This window comes from Thunnus thynnus, chromosome 21, assembly GCF_963924715.1.
Source record: "Thunnus thynnus chromosome 21, fThuThy2.1, whole genome shotgun sequence".
Classification (NCBI taxonomy): domain Eukaryota; kingdom Metazoa; phylum Chordata; class Actinopteri; order Scombriformes; family Scombridae; genus Thunnus; species Thunnus thynnus.
Genome location: NC_089537.1, coordinates 13,362,631 through 13,386,109, shown reverse-complemented (window position 1 = coordinate 13,386,109; position 23,479 = coordinate 13,362,631). Strand labels below are relative to the sequence as shown.

General features: G+C 40.8%; 2 protein-coding genes across 4 annotated transcripts; one reads left to right on the top strand and one right to left on the bottom strand.

Annotated features, from left to right (window-relative positions):
- Positions 1 to 1,888: 1,888 nt before the first annotated feature.
- mybl1 (v-myb avian myeloblastosis viral oncogene homolog-like 1) lies at positions 1,889 to 14,541 on the top strand. 3 transcript variants are annotated; one of them, XM_067578193.1, is made up of 16 exons: positions 1,889 to 2,864; positions 5,636 to 5,735; positions 5,987 to 6,058; positions 6,325 to 6,417; positions 7,225 to 7,445; positions 7,536 to 7,737; positions 7,830 to 7,904; positions 8,204 to 8,314; positions 9,126 to 9,365; positions 9,456 to 9,848; positions 9,981 to 10,120; positions 10,283 to 10,397; positions 10,518 to 10,634; positions 10,811 to 10,915; positions 11,159 to 11,350; positions 11,560 to 14,541. In XM_067578193.1, the coding sequence occupies exons 1-16, from the start codon at positions 2,842 to 2,844 to the stop codon at positions 11,683 to 11,685; spliced, it is 2,325 nt and encodes a 774-aa protein (XP_067434294.1). In that variant the 5' UTR covers positions 1,889 to 2,841; the 3' UTR covers positions 11,686 to 14,541. The 3 variants fall into 3 exon arrangements, with proteins under 3 accessions (XP_067434294.1, XP_067434295.1, XP_067434296.1); XM_067578194.1 differs by having other exon boundaries at positions 1,890 to 2,864; positions 9,474 to 9,848; XM_067578195.1 differs by lacking the exon at positions 8,204 to 8,314 and having other exon boundaries at positions 1,891 to 2,864.
- A 3,135-nt stretch (positions 14,542 to 17,676) lies between these two features.
- Positions 17,677 to 21,286, bottom strand: LOC137173799 (caskin-2-like). Its single transcript, XM_067578876.1, has 5 exons — positions 20,895 to 21,286; positions 20,614 to 20,645; positions 19,895 to 20,062; positions 18,635 to 18,726; positions 17,677 to 17,941 (listed from the first exon to the last, which is right to left on the bottom strand). The coding sequence occupies exons 1-5, from the start codon at positions 20,959 to 20,961 to the stop codon at positions 17,677 to 17,679; spliced, it is 624 nt and encodes a 207-aa protein (XP_067434977.1). The 5' UTR covers positions 20,962 to 21,286.
- Between the last annotated feature and the right edge of the window lie 2,193 nt (positions 21,287 to 23,479).

The window sequence follows — 23,479 nt, the reverse complement described above, 5'->3', positions numbered from 1 at the left end:
TTCCGGTACTACAGGTTTAAATAAAACCAGGGAAATGGGACTTCTTAATAATCGTTAAGACTGGATTAACCCGTTTAGGTGCCCTGGGCCACGAAATAGGCGTTAGGACCCTATTAACAACTCTATATGTATTCTGTTCTGTAAATAATGATAAAACCCAATTTGGAATAATGAAAGAAAAAAAAACGAAACAAAAAAAGCTATTTCTGCAGGCAATTTTAGAAAATAATACAATATAGCTAACATTTTTTGATGTCAAAATGTAACATCTGTGTCCCTACCATGCTAATATGATTATTCATTAAATTATTTTTAGACATGTTTTAAACGTACAAAGTGTGTTATGTATTTTCAGTTCTTCTCTACAACTCTTCAATAAATTCACCCCTTAAACTGACATACATTGATATACTACATTTGTTTTGATATGTTTGAAGAGCTACCAAGTCTTTGATAATTAGTTTTGCTTACAGTTCTTATGGGTGTTTTTTAAAAACCACATCTCTCTGTATCTTCTGTGGCCTGCATATCCTGTCACCTCAAAGTAAACACATTAAAGGACAGGTTCACAATTTTTCAAGTCTGTGTTAAAACAAAAGTAAGGGGCCCAAATTTTTTCTTGCCATAATCATTTCTCTTTTTTATACTGGCCATTAGAAGATCCCTTCATAATGTGCTTAAAATGTAAGTCCTCCTTCTGTGAAAAAATGTATTTAAAAGTTTATCTGAAGCTAATATGAAGCTTCAGCCATCCAAATTAGTCAAATCATATCTTTCAACGTTACAGTCTTTTTAGCGCCAAAGTCTCTCTTTTTATTATACTTCCACTGTAGTACAACAAGGAAACACAAATAGGGAATTTTATACTAAAAACACTGTAAATATGGCAGATATCCACTTGATATGACTAACTCAGACTGCTGAAGCCTCATAAAAGCTTCAGATAAACTTTAAATGCATTTTTGCACAAAATGCATTATTTCCAAAGTGACAGCTTTCATGCTGTTATTTTTGGACGCATAATGAGTCATTTCCGGTCATCTTGTGGTTTCCTGGCTAACTTCACATATCTACTCTGTCTTACACTCACACTCAAGAATGACAACATGTTAGACGTCAAACAGTTAAACAGTGTCACCTACAGGTAGAAAGGAGGGACATGCCTATTAGGTATCCATAAAATCATACACATCCTAATTCTATATGGAGGAACAATAGATTTCTGGCCCATAATCGCCAGAAAAATAGATTAATGGAAAAAGATCAAGGAGTGATAGAAAAATAATCGATATCTCATAAATATGACTGTGTAAAAATGATGATACACTAATTATGCAACATAAATTCATAACTGTGAATTATAATATCTCAGAATCATGATACAGTTTACAACACACATAGTGAAATGCGTCTATTTCATACTATTACATTCTATTTCAAGGTCATCATTTTGAATAAATGTTTCCGAGTAAGTAGCTGTCAAAATCCATACAGACGCATTGCACCACTTACCCCATCCATCAAGAGTATGTCCCAAGTAGACCTACACGATTGGAACTGATGAGCACATATGATATTATGACCAATTAAAATTCATAGTGAAATCTGCAGAAATGTGAGGATATAACTCATTTTCATGTTAAATACTATATTTATAGCTTTATATGCACAGTGAGGATGCAAAAGTTACGTCCACAAGGTGTCAGCAAAACACAGTTTAAAGTAGCTGCAGTGTGTGCTGTGGATATACAATTGCTGCCTGTCAAAGCGAAAGGAAATGTTTATCTATGCATCTATATGTTTATCAGAGTTTTCTGCAAATATTCTGCATCAAAGTGGAACGAATCTCAAGTCCTACAACCATCATAATTCCTTGCAGGACACCACAATTTTGAGTTCGCGATTAATTGACCTTACATTGTGAAACAAGAGCAATAGGTGGCATAAACACTGCTGTCTTGCACTCCAATAAAGACTTGCCCTATTGCATAAAAATGGGCTATATTCATTCAAGTAGAGCTGTCAGCTTCTAGGAATACGTTTGGTTACACATGAACACAAAATTACTCTCAGCACTGTGTAAGAGGATAAAAGTGAAGTCACTGAAGGCTAGTAGTGATATTTCATCGCGCTTGTCACCAGTGAAATTAATTATGTGGTTGGGAAGCCCCCTGAAACTCCATCAAGGGCCCCTGAAAGTCCCCGCACCCCACTTTGAGCCACCACCGCCTTCATGAAAAGACCCATTCTCTAGAAAGGTGACAGCACAGTCGTCTTACTTAATTCCCGCCTCCTCGCGTTGTCGACCAATCAAACAAAACCACATCCCACTTTTAGCCAATCACACGCGAGCCTCTCCTCCAACTGTTTGACCAATCGGTTTCGAGTATCGACTCCTTTTTTTTAAGAGCCATATTTCTGACCAATCAGGGGCGAGGCCGCCTGCGCAGAGGGCTGGGCGCGAGAATCGGCGGGATGGACAAAAATCATAACGCCAAATGGAAATAAGATGAGTGAGATAGAAGCACTCGGACTGCGAGTAATGAAAGTAATATGTCCGTCTTTTTAGGTTAATATCGGCGTTTTATCTTGTGTTTTTGTCCTGTAAAAGTCTTAAAGGAGGACGGAGCACCGCGTTTCTCTGTAAAGATGTTATCGACCATGAACGCGGCTTTTACAGAGACAGCGTAATATTATGAACTGTACATTAAGTTAGCTCGCTGGCTAACGTTAGCCGAATGACAACGATTTCTATGGATAAACATCTATTAATGTGGGATTTTACAGAGCTGCCAAACACAGGTTCGTCGCTGAAAAGGTTCAATCATCCTACCGACTGTCATGGACAACGTGAAATCACGCAGGTGGGTGCCAACAATAATACAGTGTTGTTTCATTATCCAGGTCGCTAGGATCTGTTTGTCACCTTCAGCAATGTCTCTGTGCACCTTTATTTAAGCTGGGTGTTGCTACGGTGTCCTGAAAATGAAACGTAAAAAGCCACGCTGCTTTAAGTTTCATTTTTGACAGCATTATGCAACTTGCATTGCACCTGCACCTGCACAGACACACTGTAACGAGCTCCACCTGCATTGTTAATGACTGCTAGTTAATGGAGAGTGCCTTATGCATACATAGTAACTGATGGTTAATAACCGACCTCTCACAGTTGCCTTAAAAGTAACGTTAGTCTGGATAGTGTAAAATGTGGATATTATTTTAAGATGAGAGTTATATCTAGTATGTTTTTAACGTGTTTTTTTTTTTTTTATATTGTTGGAATAATTTAGACTGCTATGTATGGGAGGCGCGCAGCTCATTGTCAAAGAGTAGTTATGTAACAGTAACATCCTTGAAAGTGACAGGTCAGTCAGCTTAATTGTAGCATATAAAACCTTTTTACAAGTTAGATTCTGTTTGTCTGGATGAGGACACAAAACCGATAAAAAGCTACAAAATGAGATGTTTTGAATGAAATGTTTTGCTCATATTGGTGTTAAATGTTTTGCTCATATTGGTCATATTGGTAACTTGCATAGCCTAAAGTCATTCTTTGTTTTTCAAAAAGTACCCAAGAGACAGAAAGTTGTGTGTGTTTGTGCTTAGACATGACAAGTTATATTTATTTGCCTGTTTAATTATAGTGACCAAAGCAGGCAGAGCATTGGCATCCAAAAACAGCTGGTTGCATAAAACTAATAATATTTGCATTCAAGTGTTGTCATGTGTCATAATTATTCATGTTAAAAACAGACAATTATTGCTGAAACAATAGGTTGATTAATTGATTGGCTCACCAACATAATTTTAATTGCTAATTTTGACTATTGATTGATCATTTTAGTAGTTTATCAAGCAAAAATGCCATTCATTTGCTGGTTCCAGTTGCTCATATATGAGGATTTGATGTTTTTCTTTGATTTTTATCATCATAAATTTAACACCTTTAGGTTTTTAGACTGCTGGTCGGACAAAACAAGCATTTTGAAGGTTCAGCCTTAGGCTGTGGGAAATTGTGATGGGCATGTTTTCACTATTTTCTGACATTTTATAGACTAAAGTAAACAATTTATTGAAAAAAAACAATCAACAATGAAAATAATTTTTGGTTGCAGCCTTACTCATGATTCTGATCATATAAAACTCTAAAAACACAAACAAGGCAATTATGTAACTTCAGCTATGTGTTATCACCACCATGAACCGCCTCCTTGTGTTCACATCTGGGGAAAGATGGGTGGGATTTTGCAATTAGACCAACTCAGGATTTGATGCAGGGCGCGCACATCCTGTATCTTGCAATATCCTCTTAACTGTTTATGAAAATGCAGGAAACTCTGACGATGAATGTTTGATACTACTGATACTCCGGTTGTTCATTCTACAACTTTTGAAACAGATTTTGATATCATATTTTTATTATATTAAGGTAAATAATGTGTTAAATAAAATGTGAAGGAGTTATATAAGCCTGCCTGTTTTTTGAAACTTTTTGAACAACTGGACCGTTAGGGCTCTGCCATTCCCTTGACCACACCCCAGCGCACCGCCTCCTCCATCAAAAATGACACACACACACACTCACACACTCACACACCTCTGGAGGTGAAAGAGCCTGTTGATGTGGGATTGCCCCTTTCCTTCGGCCCCCTTATGCCCCTCCTTCCTGTTCAGCCATAGGTCCAGACTCACTTCCACACTTCTTTTTGCTCCAGTGAGGGAATCAGGCCACACCAAAATTCAAGTGCCATGTTCAAGTTTCCACACTGAAGTAAACCTTTCACTCCACATTCTGACACGAGACCTGGAGGAAAGCACTGTTTTCCCCTTGTGTCAGTGTGTATGATTGTAAAGGTCTTCTGTATGGTAATGGATCTTGGTAATGGCTAACTTAATTTCTACTCCATTTATTAAAGTCTGCTCCACTACCACAAAGAAAGTGTTGCCCAGCAGCAGCAGCAAGTATTATGGGAACACAGAAGTACAGAACTACCTGCCAACGTCTTGTGTCAGACTCAGAGGAGAGGAATTTTGTGTTGTTGTATGCTGGCATGTATGCAAGTTGCTTCTCTCTTACTTTTTTTTATTCTGACAAGGTTTGTCAAAAATTCTGGCTCTAAATAAGGCCAGTGACAGTTTAGTTTTACTCATACAGTGTTATTATATACTATTTAGACCACCCCAGTGATCCTTACCTGTTTCCATTCAATCCATCAATTACCGGTCACTGGTGATTAGTCTTCAGTTGCCACATCTTTGTCCAAACTTCTTTTAGCCTGCAATACAGCAAGGAATGAGCCAACCTGGTTTAAAGAAATCTACTAAAAGCTGAGCTTTGTGTAACTTCTTGCACCTTTCCCCTGGGAGCTTGTGCAATGACAGGATATCCTTTACAAGTGGAGAGACTTACATGTATGCATTTGCATAAGTTTGACTATCCAAAATGTATTAGGTACTTATAGGAACTAAGATACTGATACAGGAGCCAGTATTGGCAACTTCCATGCAATGCCATACTCATATCACATATCACGTCCTGCTCACAGTCATTGACCTTATAAAGAAATTTTGGCTCCATTAATAAAACCTGCTCTTCTTTTACTCCTTTTTCCACATTTGTCCTGTGTGCTTTTAGCAATGATGAGGATGAAGAGCTACACTCCACAGATCCAGAGAGTAAAGAGAAGAGCAAAGACAAAAAAGTGCTGTGCAAAGTGAAGTGGTCCCGTGATGAGGTAAGTTTATCAGAAGTACGAGGGAGGTCTGGACTGTAGGGGGGGTTTTGCAGGTTATTTGGCAGAGTGAGATGGGGACTTTCTGCTGCATGAGATTTGTATTTTTATCTTTGCCAATAAGAAGGCGTTTTCCACACGTTTTAGTGGAGTCACTGCTGTTATTTTATTCAATTGTACAATTAAAGAGGACAGTATGGTAATGTAGATGAAGGAATAGTGTCTTTACTCACTCTGTTTCTATTTGTTTTAAGGATGAAAAGCTGAAAAAGCTTGTGGAACAGCATGGAACTGACTCCTGGAAATTAATAGCAAACTATTTTCTAGTAAGTATATAATGTGATGTGTCTGCATTGTGTAACAAAAACAAATTTTGTTAAGTGCTGTATGGCATTGGTCCATCTCTTTCCATTTTAACAGTTTATAACTATACACACCATTCAGTAAATTAACATCGTTCCAATGTTTTTAACAGTGATAGTCATGCATTCAGCGACTGGACTGATTCATTTACAGCTGTCAGGAGAAGGTGTAACTGTGAGGTAGTGGTGTGGTGTAATGAGGTGTTGAGCTTTGTGCTGCTCTGTCACAGGGGAGGACAGATGGCCAGTGTCAGCACCGCTGGCAGAAGGTACTCAACCCAGAGCTGGTGAAAGGACCCTGGACAAAAGAAGAGGATCAAAAGGTAAGAGGAGCCGGGAGTGTCCTGTTCTAGACAGAAAGAGGGATGACAAAATAGTTAAATGATAGGGGAGACAGAAGGAGGCCGTGAGGAGTGTCGAGAATAGTTTAGTCTAAGTGCAAGAACACAAACACAAATGCCACAATATGCAATGTGTCTTTTACCACCAAGCTAACAGGGCTGTGCACAGGCGCCAGCTTACTTCCCGCCGAAAACTTTCTTTGCCTTAGCTTCTTTTTTTTTTCTTTTTCTTTTTGCTAAATAAATGCTCCACTACATCATCCCTAATAAAACACAGACTTTACACGTCACTCGTGTAGAGCCGAGCCCTTCTTTGTACACAGTAGAGCTCTAATATCAGCCCAAGCTCTAAGATGAATAATGCATCCCTTACATGGATCAGGATTCTTCAAGAATGTTAAGAATGGTGTCTCATTCCTCCAAAACCTTGGCATCATATCAGAAACACAAACCTACAATATCAATAATAGCCTGGGTTGCCAACAACGACGTCACAACATTTTTCAACTGTGACAGAAACAGCCAAACAAGCTCTGCTGCTGCTGCAGTGAGAGCTTTCCAAACACCAGAGCTGCTGTTGGCTATAAATAAGAAAAAGAAGGAAGACATGCAGTTTGTCTCTTTATAAAGCTTGTAATTTGTAAGAATGCAATATGGGCCCCATCGTACATAAAATGAAAGATGACAGAGAGCATTATAGGAAGATGCAGCAATGTTTAAATGATAATTTTCTGATTAAGGAATCAAAACTATGTCTTATATATATTTCTTCTGATGGTGTTTGTGCAGGTTATTGACCTGGTTCACAAGTATGGCCCCAAGCGCTGGTCGGTTATCGCAAAGCACCTCCAGGGAAGAATTGGGAAGCAGTGCCGTGAACGGTGGCACAACCACCTTAACCCAGAAGTAAAGAAATCTTCATGGACTCAGGAAGAGGATCGAATCATCTATGAGGCCCACAAACGACTGGGCAACCGCTGGGCAGAGATCTCCAAGCTCCTTCCTGGACGGTAATATCATCTCACACATCCTGTATCTATTTCCAGTTTGAGCATTGAAACAGGCAATTTGCTTAAAATGGCTGATCCTCTTCTCAACAGGACAGACAACTCCATCAAGAACCACTGGAACTCCACCATGAGGAGGAAGGTGGAGCATGAGGGCTACCTACAAGATGGCTGCAAGACTTTCACTTCCTCTCAAACTGGAGGGAAGAGGCGCCATCACAGACAGTGTCCTCCAACACCAACAGAGCCCCAGCACTGTGACCGCAGCCCCCTGCCCATGACGGGACCCAACCAGGTCTACTTTCTTTCTGGTCTAAATACTGTTTTGATTTCTTCTATTTGTTGTCTTTATTGATTTGAACTTAAATGTGATTCTCTGTGATTCAGATGGGGGGATATAATTATGATCCTCACAGTAGACACATGATGGACAGTCTCTCTGATAGTTCAGGCTTCATACCGGTGAGTCTTTGTGTGATTCTGTGCATGCTACTGAAAATCACTTGCCACATCTTTATTTTCTAGACTTTCTGTGATTTTCTTTGTGATCGCTAACTCTGGACTTCAAATCAAATACTTGAATGTCCCGTTATTTTCACCTAACATTCAATAACAGATATAAGGGGGTTAATCTCAAATGCTCCCATAGTATTTTATGTGTAAATCTGTTGTTTTTTTGTGTCTTTTTCTCCTGTTTTTCTTAACTTCTTCCTTTCCTCCTTTCCTCTCAACCTCTCCTCCCTGACGTTTGTTTATTTCAGCCATCCTGCCTGGATGATCCCGACAGAGAGCAAAGAATTAAGGAGCTTGAGCTGCTGCTTATGTCAGCAGAAAATGAAGTCCAACGACAAGTGCAGTGCAGAGGTCCATGTGTAAGAACACACTCCAAATGTGTGTTAGCAATCTTAGTCAGCATAGCCTGCGTGTGTTTGTAGCTTACATACACTGTAAAAGGGTCATTTTAATATTAAAAATATTATTTAACCAAGCTTTGAGTCTTGAAATGAAATCAAAGTCAGAATCTTATGAATTTTCTCGAACCAGGTGTTATTCTTTAGGCCTTAATATCACTTGATTTAAAAAAAATACTGACACATGTTTCAAGAAAATTCCCAAATCCCATCTGCTTGGTGAATTTTTTTCCTTACTTTAAGGAAAAGAAGATTTCAAGACATGGCGCAATGGACTTTTTGCAGTGTATCCATGTGAAAACAAGAATGGCGCACATGTATGCGTGCCTGTAGCCTGATTTGCTGTAGTGTTGCTATAGTAACTAGCTTCCCATCGCTACTCATTCAGACTGGCCTGAAGCTGTGCTTGGTAGCCGCCCTACCTCCCCTCCCCTCCGCCCCCCATTACCATCATTACCAAACATGAACCCGCTCTGTCATCCCCTCCAGTCTTCACACCCCCATGCTCCGCCAACAGTTTGTTTTTGAAACAAGCGCACTCTCCTCTGTCTCTCCTGTTCCTGTTCTGTCCCTCCCTTGCACTGTTTTCACATTTCATTCACTCCATTCATGTAATACCTCATTCTTCACAGTCAGTGATGTAATATTGAATGATTGAGTGGTCAAGATTGGGCTGATTTGTTGCAGTATCACATATCAATTCAAAACACACACAAACTTAGAATAATTTTCCTGCACCGCCTGATCAGATTCTCTCACTCCTGCCCTTCAGAACTTGGAGCAGTACTCGGCCTGGTCGGACAGTGTGTCAGATGACACGTTGACCACGAGTAGCAGCAGCCTGGAGGAGCAGGCGGAAAGGAGGCCCTGGAGGGGCCCTGAGATCCCCCGGGGACCTCCAGCACAACTTCCTGTCTCGCCCAGCAAGTTCCTGGCCGTAGAGGCGAGCACTGTGCTCTCCACCCTGCAGACCATACCAGAATTTGCAGAGACCATGGAGCTCATTGACTCAGTAAGTAACACAAAGAGCACAACAGAGAACTAAAATATCTCAGTATGAATTTGTTGAAATAGTCCTGAATATATTAAAGATCTACTGCAGATGTGCTTTGCTCTGCAGGACCCTGTGGCATGGAGCGATGTGGCCAGCTTTGACTTGTCAGAGGCAGCGACACCACCCAGGCACAACCAGGCAGGCTACACCTCTCTCCTGCAAGAGAGGACGATTGACAATTCGATGGGCTTCATAGTCAACACTCCGACCGCCATCTCAGGCTGTGACAAGAACTGTGATCCGCTTGGTATGGGCCCTGTCACCTCCCTGACGCCCATCAACTCATCCAAACCCACCCAGGCATCTATTGGGAGGAGGAGGAGAAGAGAGAGGGGGGAACCGTCTCCTTTGTGCGACAGGACCTGCTCCTCCTTTTTGGAAAATGTCTCAAATTCGCCCAAGAAAACGCCCACAAAGTCACTGCCATTCACTCCATCACGAGTAAATGAAATCTGTTTTCTTTTCTTCACACATCACAGCCCCCCCTCCCCTCGGCTGATTGCATTATTACAGAGTAGATATACTGAGGTTGCTCTGGTCATGTGGCTGACATGACTTGTCTGTTTTCCCCAGTTCTGCAATATATCAGGGGCAGAGCATCTGAATTTGGATAACCCAGCCCTCACCTCGACTCCTGTGTGCGCCCAAAGATGTCTCCTCAATACGCCGCTTCACAAAGAAACCACACCCAAGCACCAGAAAGAGAATGATGGGTAAATAAATATGAATAAACAGGGGAAAAAAAAGGCAATAAAGATACATACAGATCCCAAAAGAGCTGGGATAAAAGCCAGAATCATGATATGCATTGAGGAAATTTTCCATCTGATTGTTAGGACAAGATTAATTAAAAACATTTTTTTTCAATTTTCCAGTTCCAGGACTCCTAAATTCCATAAAACTGTCATGATTCCAACCCCGAGGACACCGACTCCCTTCAAAAATGCTTTGGCTGCCCAGGAGAAAATGCATGGGCCACTAAAGATGGAGGTAAGTGTCTGCACACTGTATGCTTTTTTATTCATCTGTATTTATAATAAACGTTCCTCACATACAGTATACGCAGTCACCTGTCCTTGTGGGTGATACTAGTCTCTTTGTGTTTTTCAGCCGCAGCCTTTGGCATTTCTAGAGGAGGACATTCGAGAAGTTCTGAAGCAGGAGACTGGAGCAGACATCTTCAACAGAACAGACTTCCAGCCAGACTACAGAGCATGGAAACATAATGTATGTGTAGCATTAGGATGCAAATCGTCCATTATATCAACATACTAACCTGCTCTGTTATCTGTAGAAGCAAATACTTAATGATGCACAAATTTTAGAATTTTAATGAGTTAAATGGTAGTACTGATGGAACTAGAGCATTTACTATTATTCATATCTTGGCCCCTTGATTTCAGATGGATGGTCCAGCTCGAAAAGTGCGCAAGTCCCTTGTGCTTGACCCCTGGGGGAAAGACTGCCTCAGTGTCCAACTCTTCCAAGAGCAGCTCAACAACGCACAAGTAAGTCACTCCGAGGACACTTGATAAGAAAGCTTACCCAGGGGATCAGTAAGTCTTATCTTGACCCAGTGACTACCACTGATATGCACTTGATTATAGGCAGGTAGAGCAGCCCAGCAGCTATCAATAGTGAAGTATCTGGCATTGCCGAAAAAGCATGCATACTCATGCAACATCATTACTTAAATTGTCAATCTACTACGTCATCATAAGCTCCTCCATTCATTAAACATCATATTGCAGGTGCCAGATGATAGTCTACTGACGAGCTCCTCTCTGATCACCCCAACCCCTGAGCAAGAGGAGTGTAGCCGCCCTTTGACTTCTGGGGCAGAGGAGCCCCCTTTAGTCCCCGTGCATCCCCATCGCTTCACTAGCCCCAGGGTGAAGAAGCTCCCTGCCTCCCACAAAGCACCAAAACACGCCATTGTACAGGTATGTTGAAACCAAACCAACCCCGCATAAAATGTTTTCTAGTCCTTAGGAAGTATGCTCATGGTTTTCATTTACCTTTTATTAAATAATAAAGGGTAAAATATGTAAATGAGAATGTACAGTGAGTAGATAAGTGTAGTTGTGACCAGTGTTGTTGTGCGTAAGAAAGGGTGCATTACCATTGGTAACCTTTGGTCGCTTCTCCGCAGGTGAGTGAGTGGGAAGCAGTGGTTTATGGGAAGACAGAGGACCAGCTGATCATGACAGAACAGGCCCGTCAGTACCTGAACCCTTACCCATCATCTGGCTCTACCTCAAGGGCCCTTGTGCTTTAAAGCCGTCCCCCTCACTGCACAGGCAACACTACACCTGCCCAACAACTAAAAAACCTCCACTGAATCTTGTAAGAGACAATCCAGTGAAGACGAAGTGTTTTCTTTTCTTTCAAAGCAGAAATGCACTGCCAAGGACGTGCACAAAAAAAGGCATGGCTGCTCGTATTGTTTTCAACACGTTTCTAGGTCACTGCCCAAGTAGTTTCTTGTTTAAAGGCGTTCTCTCTTTGGCCTATATTTTCTTACGAACACACACAAAACCTGGCTACATGTGCAGTTTTGTACAGATATGAAGAGGCTAGATTTTTTTTCCTGCACTAGTCAGTAATGTTGAAACAACCTGCACATACAGTATAGGCTGTAGAAATAGAGTGTTTATTACTAGCAGTGGCTGCTTCCGAGTTTTATATTGTTAATATATTGTTTAAATGACAAGAAAAACATTTTATGATGTAACGCATTGTGTACATACATTGTGTATCTCCTCTAGCTCGTTTTTGCTAAACTGCCCCATTGCTGTTATCAGATAAAAAAAACACGTACATGCACACAAGAATTTGTATTGTACTTTTAAAATGGGTTTTAATGGACTAAAGGGTCATGACACACACAGACACACACGCATGAGCGTTAATCACCGCTTTCAAATTAGAGAAAAATGCAGCTGCGTGGTTTGTTTTTTTTTTGAGACAGCGGTGTTACATTGCTGAGAATCCATGGTGATGTGAAGTTTTTTGAGGATGGAAATACAGTAGGAAGCTGTCAGTATTGCACTACTGAGTTGATTTTGCTGCTGAGAAAGGAGCAGTGTTTTTAAGGGCAAACTGGATAGCACTTGCGATGGTATCTTTTTTTTTTCTTTTCTTTTTTTTGTAACAACACAACGTTTCCTTTCCAAGGCCATAGTGTCCGTCGAGACATCGGTTGAATGTATTTCATTGCAATGTACATGTGTAAGAACCTCAAAAGATAGAAGGGTACCTTAATGTTTATTTCTGTTTGTTTTATTTATTATCTGACTGCTCTAAAGCCTAGATATTAATATAAATCGGACACCATGAGTTTTGTTTTTTTAAAGAAGTTTAACTTTGCTGACAAAACAGCCTAAAAACCCTCACTTTCTCTAAAGCAGTTCTCTCTCTGTGATAAAAAATGAATGGTCACCATTGCTTCGGTCAGGCGTTTCACGGTTGGTACTGACCAGAGTTTTCATATCAACAGTGTTCTACAACAAGCATATTGGTCGAGAAGGATTTACTTTTTATATGAAGGCTGTAGGTTTTTATTTATTTAATGTCTACTAATTTATTTATTTCTAAAAAAAAAAACATTTTAAGAGGAATTATTGAAGAATTTTATTGTCTTTTCTCTTTCAAAATCAGGATTGGGCTACCATTCATTCAGTTTCATTACTCCAAGTTAGAAGAACATGCACTGCCACTAATTTAACATGTTAATCTCTCTCTTTTTTTTTTTTTCCTCACCAGGCAAGATCTAGCAAATAATCATTGTGTAGTTGTATCTGTGATCTTGTAACAAATAGGTTTTTAGGACTTTTTTTTTTTTTTTTTTTCCTTTTTATTCAGATGTTCTCTAATTAGGTAGCAGGACGCCATCTCCGACCTCTAATCATAGACAAATTGCACTTTTTTACTCATCATTTAATTTTAAATGTGTGTTTGTTCATTCTGATGATGTAGCTCTTGTCCTTATTTTTATTTTGGTTTTTTTGTTTGTGTGTTAGATGGATGTCTCAGTTTGTTTTTTTTTTCTTTTAATTGAATGCTGACGTTAAGATCATGCTGCTTGATTTTTTAATATTTTTATCCTGCTTTGCTGCAGAAATGTGTAGTTAAATACACTACATCAAAGCCTTTGCAGCTAACATTTTTTTTAAAAAAGAGACAACTCCGGGCAAAAACACAGCTAATCCTTTACAATCAGAGACCGTCCTATTACAAGAAGGTCTAAATTTGATCACTGCAGGACCCAAAGTTGTGACTCAACAAGCTTGTACCCTGCTGAAATGCCCCTTGAGCAAAACCACAACCCCCTACCTGCTCACTCATCATTTAACACCTTACATAAGAACAAAATGCTTAAAATGTAATGTAAAAACGCACAAATTTGAGTGTGATGTTGAAGAAATGTACCACACTGTGCTTCCATATTAACAGGCTGACTCATGACACTTGTTTTTTTTTTTTTTTTAACCATCCTGACACAAACACTCTGTAATCTACTATATCTCGGACCGGTGAGGCAACACTACAGCTATAAATGGTCTTCTTTGTATTATTGGCATTAGTGGATCCAGTATTAGTAATAATCTGGATTATCCAGCATTAAGCATTTGAGTGAGACTAAGAAGGGAATCTTGTCAGGGAGATCAAGTGGAAAGATCAGGAGTATACAGCACACAACTCTAAAACAGAAAGTAAACTAACATCAACATATTTGTATTTTAAAATCTGGTGGCTGAGATGTGTCTAATCTGTATATATTTGTTATATGTTGTATGTTTGTTGGTTTGATTTGTGTTTGTACATTCCATTTGTGAGTCCAAGTTAATATATTTGTACGTTAACAACACTTGGCCATGTAACATCATAGGTTTTGAGGGAATTAAGTACATATACATGATAGAAGCAGCTGTCATACTACTGTAGTTATGCATGAGCAACACACATAATGCTGGACTCTGCTTTAATTTATATGGTGAATCACAAATGTAACACTCACACAGTATTTTGTAGCATTTGAAATCATAACCAAGGTACCATAGAAATCCTGCCGACTGTCTTGTAACCGTGTACTTAATTTGGAAAAATAAATGCCTTTGTTGCATGACATGAACTTCCTGTGTCTATGTTTTTTTTTTCCATGTTTTTGAAATTGATGGGAGCCTTCTTTCTTTGCCAGCTGCCCCTGCTACAAATTAGTATACGTTACATGGCGTTTCCCACGTAATAAAGATTTCTGGTGATCCTTTAGTTTTTCTGACATGTTCACAGCAGGCATAGCAACATCTTGAGCTCTTGCCAACAAGTGATTCCTTGAGAGCTTTTTTTTTTCTTTGGGGATAAAAACAGAAAGTCAGATCCTCCACATGTAACTGTAATCGTCCTCAGGTGGATGTGGCAGGTGAACTGGGGAGGCCCCGGGGTTCGACTGACACTGATTGAGTGGTTTCAAGTGGAATCTCCTTGTCATGTGTGTATGTATATGTTGGGATGCCGTCAACTTGGCCTGGGGTCCAAGGGACACGAGCCCCCTCCACCAGAACAAGAGGCCTCTCCACAGGGTCAGCTGCTGGCCCTAAAGGGGCCCACTCACCCATGACTTAATGCCCCCGGGCTCCTTTGTCCTCGGGGCTGTTGGTTTTACAGACCCATTCACTCAATTGCCCACCAAATGAGGGAGGCAAAGGACGTGACGACTTGCCTTATGCTTAAGGAGCAGCAGCGCACATGCATACAAAACAATGCGCGCATAAACACACAGGCGCTGCATGCACGCCATGTCCACTTAATCAATCTGTCTCTCTTCTCTGTCGTTCTCGTACAAGAGGGTCTTTTGTTCTTGCGTGACCCACACTAAGAGTTGAAAGATGTCAGAGACCTTTTTCCCTCTTAATTGGTTATTGGCAGCAGCCCTTCCACCTTATGGTTCCTGCATGTATTTAAGGGAAACAATCCTTAAAGTGACTTACTGACACGTAGACACAAATCCGCTGAATACAGACTAGACTTATTACACAGCTCATATTGTGGGATTTATTATATTTTCCATCATTTCTATTTGAATATCTTGTAAAACTTAACATACCATAGTGTGCACCGCTTCAGTTTCTCCATTACAGGCCTTCTCCCCTCTTTATTTCTGCTCGCTGAGTGAGCCCATAAGTGCAAGAGTGTTTCTCTAGGTGAGTTGTGTGTTTTTTTCCTTGAACACCGAAGACATGAAACAGAGCCTGCGGGCGTCCGACCAGATCTCCCCTGCCTTCTTCCTCTTGAGCACACACCCATGAGCGAGTGCACAAACTCTCTCACACACACACACACACACACTGTTTGCCTTTGTGTATGCTAGACAGCAGATGGCAACCCATTATAGGGCTGACAGAGCAGTCATCTGGCAGGCACCCTGTTACCCCTCCTCCCCCATCCCCCCAAAGACACCCAGCACAACACAGCAGGGATAGCACACTTTAGGCGGGAGAGTCCACAGCCCTGAGTGTGTGTCTGTGTGTGTGTGTGTGTGTCAAATTTGGACCCTGGCCTTTCCGCCCTATATAGGTCACTGTTTCCACTTGTATGTGTCAGCGCCGTGTGAGATAAATCCGGCTCTCATTTGACTGAGGATTTGCAGAGTTTTGAAATGACGCCTACAGTGCATGATTTGGTGTTAAGTATGAATTAAAACAGCATCTCCACAGTTTGTGACCTTATCTGAATTCAAATGTATCGCTGCCAAGAACTTATAAGTGAGTGCTGAACCACTTCTTACACTAACAGGTGAAAGAGGACGCCTCTACATAGCTGTCAGTGACATTTCTCCTTTCACATACTTCCCATTCATGCACAAACATACTGTGTATCTCATTAAGGAAAGTGTACACCTTTTATACTCAGTGAGGGTATATGGTGTCATTGCTCAAAGGTCAAATTTCGTGCAAGATGTTCTTTCCCTCTGCATGAAAGTGAGAGTCACAAGCTTGAGATAAGCTGCAACAGTAGCAGCGGAAAGGCCCACTCAAATATTCTCCTCATGAATCAGAGGACCAGTGGCGCTGTCTCTCTTTGTAACATTTACTCCCTTCCCTACGCGAGACATGCCTCCCAAACACTGGCCCCAGAGTGACTGCCTCCTACAGCCTTTATTACAAAGGATTATACCACAGAGCAAATCAAACCAGAGGGAGGGGAGGGGAGGGAAAGGGGTGCATTTCCCCCCACGGAGGTCAAGGCCAAGGTTAGGATTAGGTTTGGTGTTTGCGTCCTCTGGAAGGAGGTAATCTACATCCCACCCTATAGAGATCCCACTACTGGGACATGCTGGGAGGCACTGCGGAGGAAGAAGACGACATGCAACTTCTGAGAGCTGCTTTGGCGTTTCCGGGGCAACCGGCACAATCCCTGGTCTTTTGGCGAGGCTTTCAGCAGGCCTCAATCACACTTCCTTTCGCTTGAGAGAGTTTTTTTTTTTTTCCCCCTCCGGCATTGGTAAATAGGAGGGAGGCCCAGTGTGTTCAAAGGAAAATGAACAGGAGCTGAAGTATGAGGTAATACGTTGAGGCATGTTTCCACTGAAATAAAAAGATGTTAGCCAGTGAGAGTTTGCTGGTTTTATAATCATAAAAATAATAATAGCTTGCATATTATGTAGCCAAATATATACATACATATCAACAGACTGACACTGACACACAGGGGACAAAATGCACACAGACAATGGAAATAACATTTCTCTTACTGCATCAAAGTTGAAGAAAAAGGTTAAATTTGAGCACTGAAGCATGACTTATTGCTTCACTGGCTGCCACTAATTTCTATGTGCTGCATTTATAGTTACACATACTGTATGATTGCAGTGAATGTAATTATATATTATACAAAGCAAAGGCCTGGCATTAGGTTTTAACATACTGCGACAGAGAAGAAAACTGCATCTGGACATTCAAACTCACAGGCATGTTTCTTTTCTGGTCACGCCCCCTTCCGTGATGTCACAGCAAGCGTTGTCAACCATATGTGTGTACGGGTGATACACCTTTTGTGACATCACTGATTTGGATGTGTACAGTCACACCTGTTAACCTCTTGCTTCTGGAAATGTAGCCAAGTCAAGAATACCTGATATGGCAACAAGTTCCTGCTCAAATCAGGATATTCAAGACCTGTTTTTGTATATTTCAGAAGTTCCTCCGCTCACCCGCCCCCCTTCAGAAGTGAACTCAACTCAGCCACCCAGGACAAAAACGAGGGCCTCTTAGTCGCCCTCGAAGGCCCCGTTGGTGGCTCCCTGGCATTCACTCTTTTTCCGGCACTTGGACAAGATCCTGTGGAGCAGACCCGGGGATCTGTGCGTCTGGGGTTGGGAGGCCACAGGCTGAGGCAGAGGGATCTGGGGCCTCCGCACCGGGACGGGGCCCTCGCTATCACCCTGGCACCCATCCAGTCCCACCTCTCCTCCTCCACCTCCACCTCCACCTCCTCCTCTGCTCCCCCTCTTGAGCGCCTGCAGAATGTGTCCACTGGGGGACAAAGAGGAAATAACAAACACAAAGGCCCTGTTTATTCCTCATGACCCAAATTCCACTGCAAGCAGACAAGACAGGCACGGAGCTGTACAGAGGGCTCTGTGTGGTGTGTGTGTGTGTGTGAGTGAAGTTCAGTGGCAGGCTGTCAAATGTAAATGCCCCCTACTGTCAAATAAACTGCGAGAGAGATACAGTATCATATCAGACAACTTATGGTGCAAAAATGAATGTATTGCTTTGATAAAAAGTTATTTTATAGCTGATAATTTACCATAAAAAAGAGTAAAATTTTGCTTGTGCTATCATGCGTTTTCATTTCCTCTTAGGTGAAAAACTACAAAGTCTTTCTGGCATCCTCCCGCTCCTCTCTGACCTTAATGAGATGCAATGCAGTGAGAGGGGATTGCATGTATGTGTGTGTGTGTGTGTGTGTGTGTATGGGGGTTAGTAATCAGTGTGCTTTGTCAACTGATGAGGGACGAGAGGGGCCACCTGTTTAGGGGCGCTGGGCGGAGAGCAGTGGGATGGGATTTGGGGATGGGGGGATGTGTGATGGTGGAACAGCTGCTGTGTGTGTGTGTGTGTGTGTGTGTGTGTGTGTGTGTGTGTGTGTGCATGATGTGTATGCATGCACTTGTTGAGGGGGGTAGTTTGTTGTTGTTGCTGCTATATGAGGTTTACACTTACCTTCCACATTTACCGCGCAGACTTACATCACTGTCCCAGGCAGAGATTCTCAGAGATACACTCCTTCGAAGGCCTTTGGGAGGCAGATTCGCCTGAGAATGAAAAGAGTCGTGTGTGTTTGAGGTAAAACTGTCTTACTGGTATCCTGAAATAACCTGCATCTGCCTCAGCCGTCTTCTCTTATCTGGGCTAATCCTTCCCTCTAGTTTGTTTTTTTCACCTTAAAACACAGTAGACAGTTCAAAGTCCTTATATTTTATTTTACTTTCATTTATTTCTTTACTTAGACATTAGTGGAAAATGTAAGTGTATTTGCACTGTTTGATCCAAGAATTGAACACTATATCATCTCTTCTTGCTATAAAAACCCCCAAATAAAGTATCTTTGTCAAAAACGAACTTTATATATTATATCAAGTCTATTTATACAGAAAAACATTCTCATGTAATTTAAAGTGGACATTAATAAGGAAGTTATAGAGCTCTCCTGTTAAAAAAGGTTTCAGATTGTAATTATTTCTCTAAAACCTTAAAGGAGCACTCGAGAGATTTAGTATTTTACTTCCATAAAGATGGGGAACACACATGGTGCAAATTAAATAAAGAGGGGTCAAAATTGAAGTAGCAGAGGTCAAGATATCCAGATTTTTAGTCATTAGTATGGGTTACATTCCAAAAACTCTGGATCCTACACTTCCTATAATGCAACAATAAATTTCATTAGTAAATGTCCACTTCTTTCAAACTACATGACTCCAGTCTGTACTGCAGATTTCCTGTATTTTGAATCTCAAGCCTGAACCGATATAATCATCTATACATTGATATGCTGTCTTTCAAACTTTGGAAAGCTCCTCCAGAGCAACAGAGGACATTATAAAACTGTCCTTACAGCCTGAATTTCATGTGTAAAATCAGTGCCCCTTTAAATATTAATGACTAAATGAACAATAAACAAAGTTTGAGTTTGTGTAAAAAAAGCATTCTTTGGTATGATTTACAAAAACAACTCAACCAAACAGCACAGATAGAAACAACCAAATCTGTTAAGATTTTGTCAAAAATAATGTTTTTATGTAGGATCTTGTTGCTCATAGTAAGGAGCAGATTGAGAAATAGTTTTTCAGGGTTTTTAAAACCTACACAGTTATGGAGAAACAAAGTAGAATAGAAGCATAGTCTGCCCTCAGACAGTAAGCAGCAGCAGCAGTACAATCCTGTAATGCTGCATTGCTGAACGCATACAGGCAGCCAACCAACCTGGCTCAGCTCCATCACACAGGAGGCGGGGAAGTAGCCCTGCTGGCCGTCCTGCAGCCGCCCAAACCACCTCTCCTCCTCATGTTTGGACAGCACCAGGATGACGTCACCCGGAGACAGCACCAGCTCATCTGGCCAGTGGGGCCTGTAGCTGTGCACCACTACCATCTAATGGATAGAGTGAGAGTCACAGCCTGAGCTTTGTAGCCATTTGTACCCAGAAATATGTACTTCACTGCACTGATAAATATGATGCTAAATCTAAATGATTTGCATTTTGAGACATTCCCTTTTGTTGCACTGATTAAAACTGCAGTTAAAAACTCTTTGCAGTCTATAGGTCTGACGATGGAATGGAGAGGATTATGTGTCAAGACTCAGAGATTAACTGCTGTGCAGTGAAATAGAGACTCTAAATCTGGGTCTACTCTTCATTATCTGTTCCTCCTAAATATGGTCCATGTTTGTCAGAGGAATTAGAGAAATGAAACACATAATGGAGACGGAGGAAAGTGATTGACTTTACATAATAACATCAATGTCAAACTCATATCAATCAACGTCCAGCGTACGTAAGACTAAGATCATACGAGATTATGAGTTTTGTTTTCTATTTCTGCTGCTTAAGGCATACATGAAGCGAAACCTGCAGCCAGCGATCAGTTTTTCTATCAGTGCATACTTGATGATATTTTAATGAAGGAGAATGTTTGACTTGCCTTTTCAGCTTCTGCTCTGTATCGATACCTCCCTGTTAACCATTGAGAGTGGACATGAATCAGCAAAAAGGTTGTGATTTTTTCATAGCTGCAAATATGCACGAGAACATCTCTACAAAAATGCATGCACTTGAGTATTTTCAGCAAATGAAGAGTCCTTAGAGGGAGAGATCTAGCCCATCATTTATTTATCCTCTGTACAGTGACATACCATCTCGCTCTCATTAACAATAATAATGTCATGCTATGCCACACTTCACTGCAGATATGATTCCACTCACCTTGTGGGGCAAGGACAGTGGTGAAGACTTCAAAGTGCTCATTGCTGTGCATGTAGATGCGCTGCATCTTGAAGATCTGACACTTGCACACTGACGGAGGCTCATGCGCTCTCTCTCTCTCTCTCTCTCTCTCTCTGCACTACCTTTAAATAAATGCAGCTGACTAATCCACCGCAGCACTGACTGGAGCTGGACACAAGCAACAACACAGTTACAAGCATTAGCAGCACATGACTGAGAACAAGAAAAATGTTAGTTTATGAGACTAATAGTTTGGATTTTCTTCATTTTCAAGGTTAAATATCACCAGACACAGATCTGTTTTCAATATTTTTCAGCTCAGCGGTGGAATAAAAGGCAGCGTCCATCTCAGAGATGATGCTTGACCAACTCATCTTCATGCCAGTGCCTATTGTTCTTTGACCATCTGGTCACACATGACTGTGAGAAGTTTCGAGGCCACGGCTCGCCTGACGTGGATGAGAATTCATAATTTTACCTCACCAGGAGCTGCTTGATTGATTTAGGGTTATTGACTGTGTCCCATTTTCCAGTGGCCTGGGTGAGCAGGGACAAAGATGAATGGGCTTGGGACAGGGTGGCGGACTGCTCAACAGATGGTGATTGAACCCCCCCTCTCCCACCTCCCACCTCCCCACCTCCCCACCTCTGCTCTCCCGCTCCGGTGTGATGGAGCTTGGCTGTGAGCTTGTGTCAGCGATTAAAAAGCATCCATCAATAACATGAGAGATCACTCACTCACTCTGAGTATTGGAAGTTTGCTGCAAACCAGCAACATTTACACAATGAACTTTATGTGGTGTTGATAAATGCATTTATGAATTATTACCAATAACAAATCTGCATGGGAAATTGGTGCATTTTATTTTCCCAATTAATTATAATCAATGTCAACAGGATATAGGTTTGAAATCCTGTCAAGAGGGCTGTGGATTAGCTTGAGCAAGAAGTGGGTTTCTCTGAAAGAGGAAACGCTTGTAAATGGATGAGACTACTCATTAACCTCATTATCTTTGGCCTCAGTAGTCCTGCAAAACACAAGTGTGCTGCATCCCTTCTAGATCTAGAAGAAGACTCTTCTTTTAAAACAGGCAGCACATGAAATTACATGTGCTGCCTTGGGTCTATAAATTGTATAGACCCAAACATCATCAATTAAAACTGTTTTTTCTTTTGTTTTGTTATTGGCAGCTTTTGAAATGTTCCCAAATATGCCAAAGGTGCAAATATGTGCTTTGTGATCCATCTGCAACTCTTCTCACTGCTCCTAATTCAGTGTGATGTCTCCAAGTCTAGATGCAAGGGCCGAAGCAAAGCTTTTACATAACCGAAAGCTAAGCTGCTTAGAAAAAGTGAGCTCTTGTTTACTTCTAGTTAGAAGAAAACATATGAGCACCGAGCGGCTCCACGGTTGAGCATTTATCGCTAAAGACAATTTAGGGCTGTTATTAAAAAAATGTGTGAAATAAAAAGAAAGTATGTTTTGCATCCAAGGCTTAATTTGGACATCAGCAGAGATGCAGGTCATATAATGGAGACATCAGCTACATCAACCATCACTGCTCCGTTACTAATACATCTAATCTGTTGTTGACATGCTTTACTGACTTGAGTTTGTGTCAAGTGTTTGTTACAATGAAGCCGTCTGACCTTTGATAGTAGAGTTGATAAGTAGTTTGATATGACAATATTTACTGCTAGTCAGGACTTTTGGCAACGATTTGTTATTTTGGCATCAGTGTGATGAAATACTTTCATTTCAGATTAGCCAATAACAGATTGCTACAGTCTCAGTTTACTTTATACATAAACATTTTTCTCAACTGCTTTTTCAGAAAATGTACTAAATAATGACATATATTGACATAGGAACATAAAATTACATTTTGATAATGACAGCAGCAAACCAGTTAGGAGCTCCAGTCCAGCCTACTGGGACATTTACAGTATTTTTGCTTTGGTTCAATTTTTAGATGCAGAACTCTTAATGCAAAGAGCCAATGTGACTTGCTAAGTTTTAAATTCTGTGCTCACAAACATTAAAACTGCACATTCAATCCTGAGAATACAGCCAACTAATATTATTAAAGTTTATGTTTATCACTGGTCATACAGTTTTCAGGCATTTATCTGTATATTGACCATTTCACCACAACTGCACTATATTGCTGCATCCTTTTAACTGTCAGAATGTGAGATATTTTAAGTTTCACATACTGTATTTTGGATGATCATATTTACTGTACACCATTTCAAATGCTTCTGTATGCAAGTGCACATTTTTCTACTTGTATTTTAATCTTTGAGGACAGCATGACTGCTGCTTGCAAAAATTCTATTAAAAAAAATTGTTAAAATCCAGTATTGAGCACAATGTTTTGACACTCTTATAAACTTGATGCATAAGCTGCATGCTGTAAGAATAATAGACTCATCATTAATTAATGGTATTAGTTACATCTATGCTTTCCCTGTTGTTACAAACCAAAATATCAGCAGTGAATATGATGCCTCACAGTTGTGATGACTATAAAAAAAATGTGCATTCAATCAAAAACAGAAAG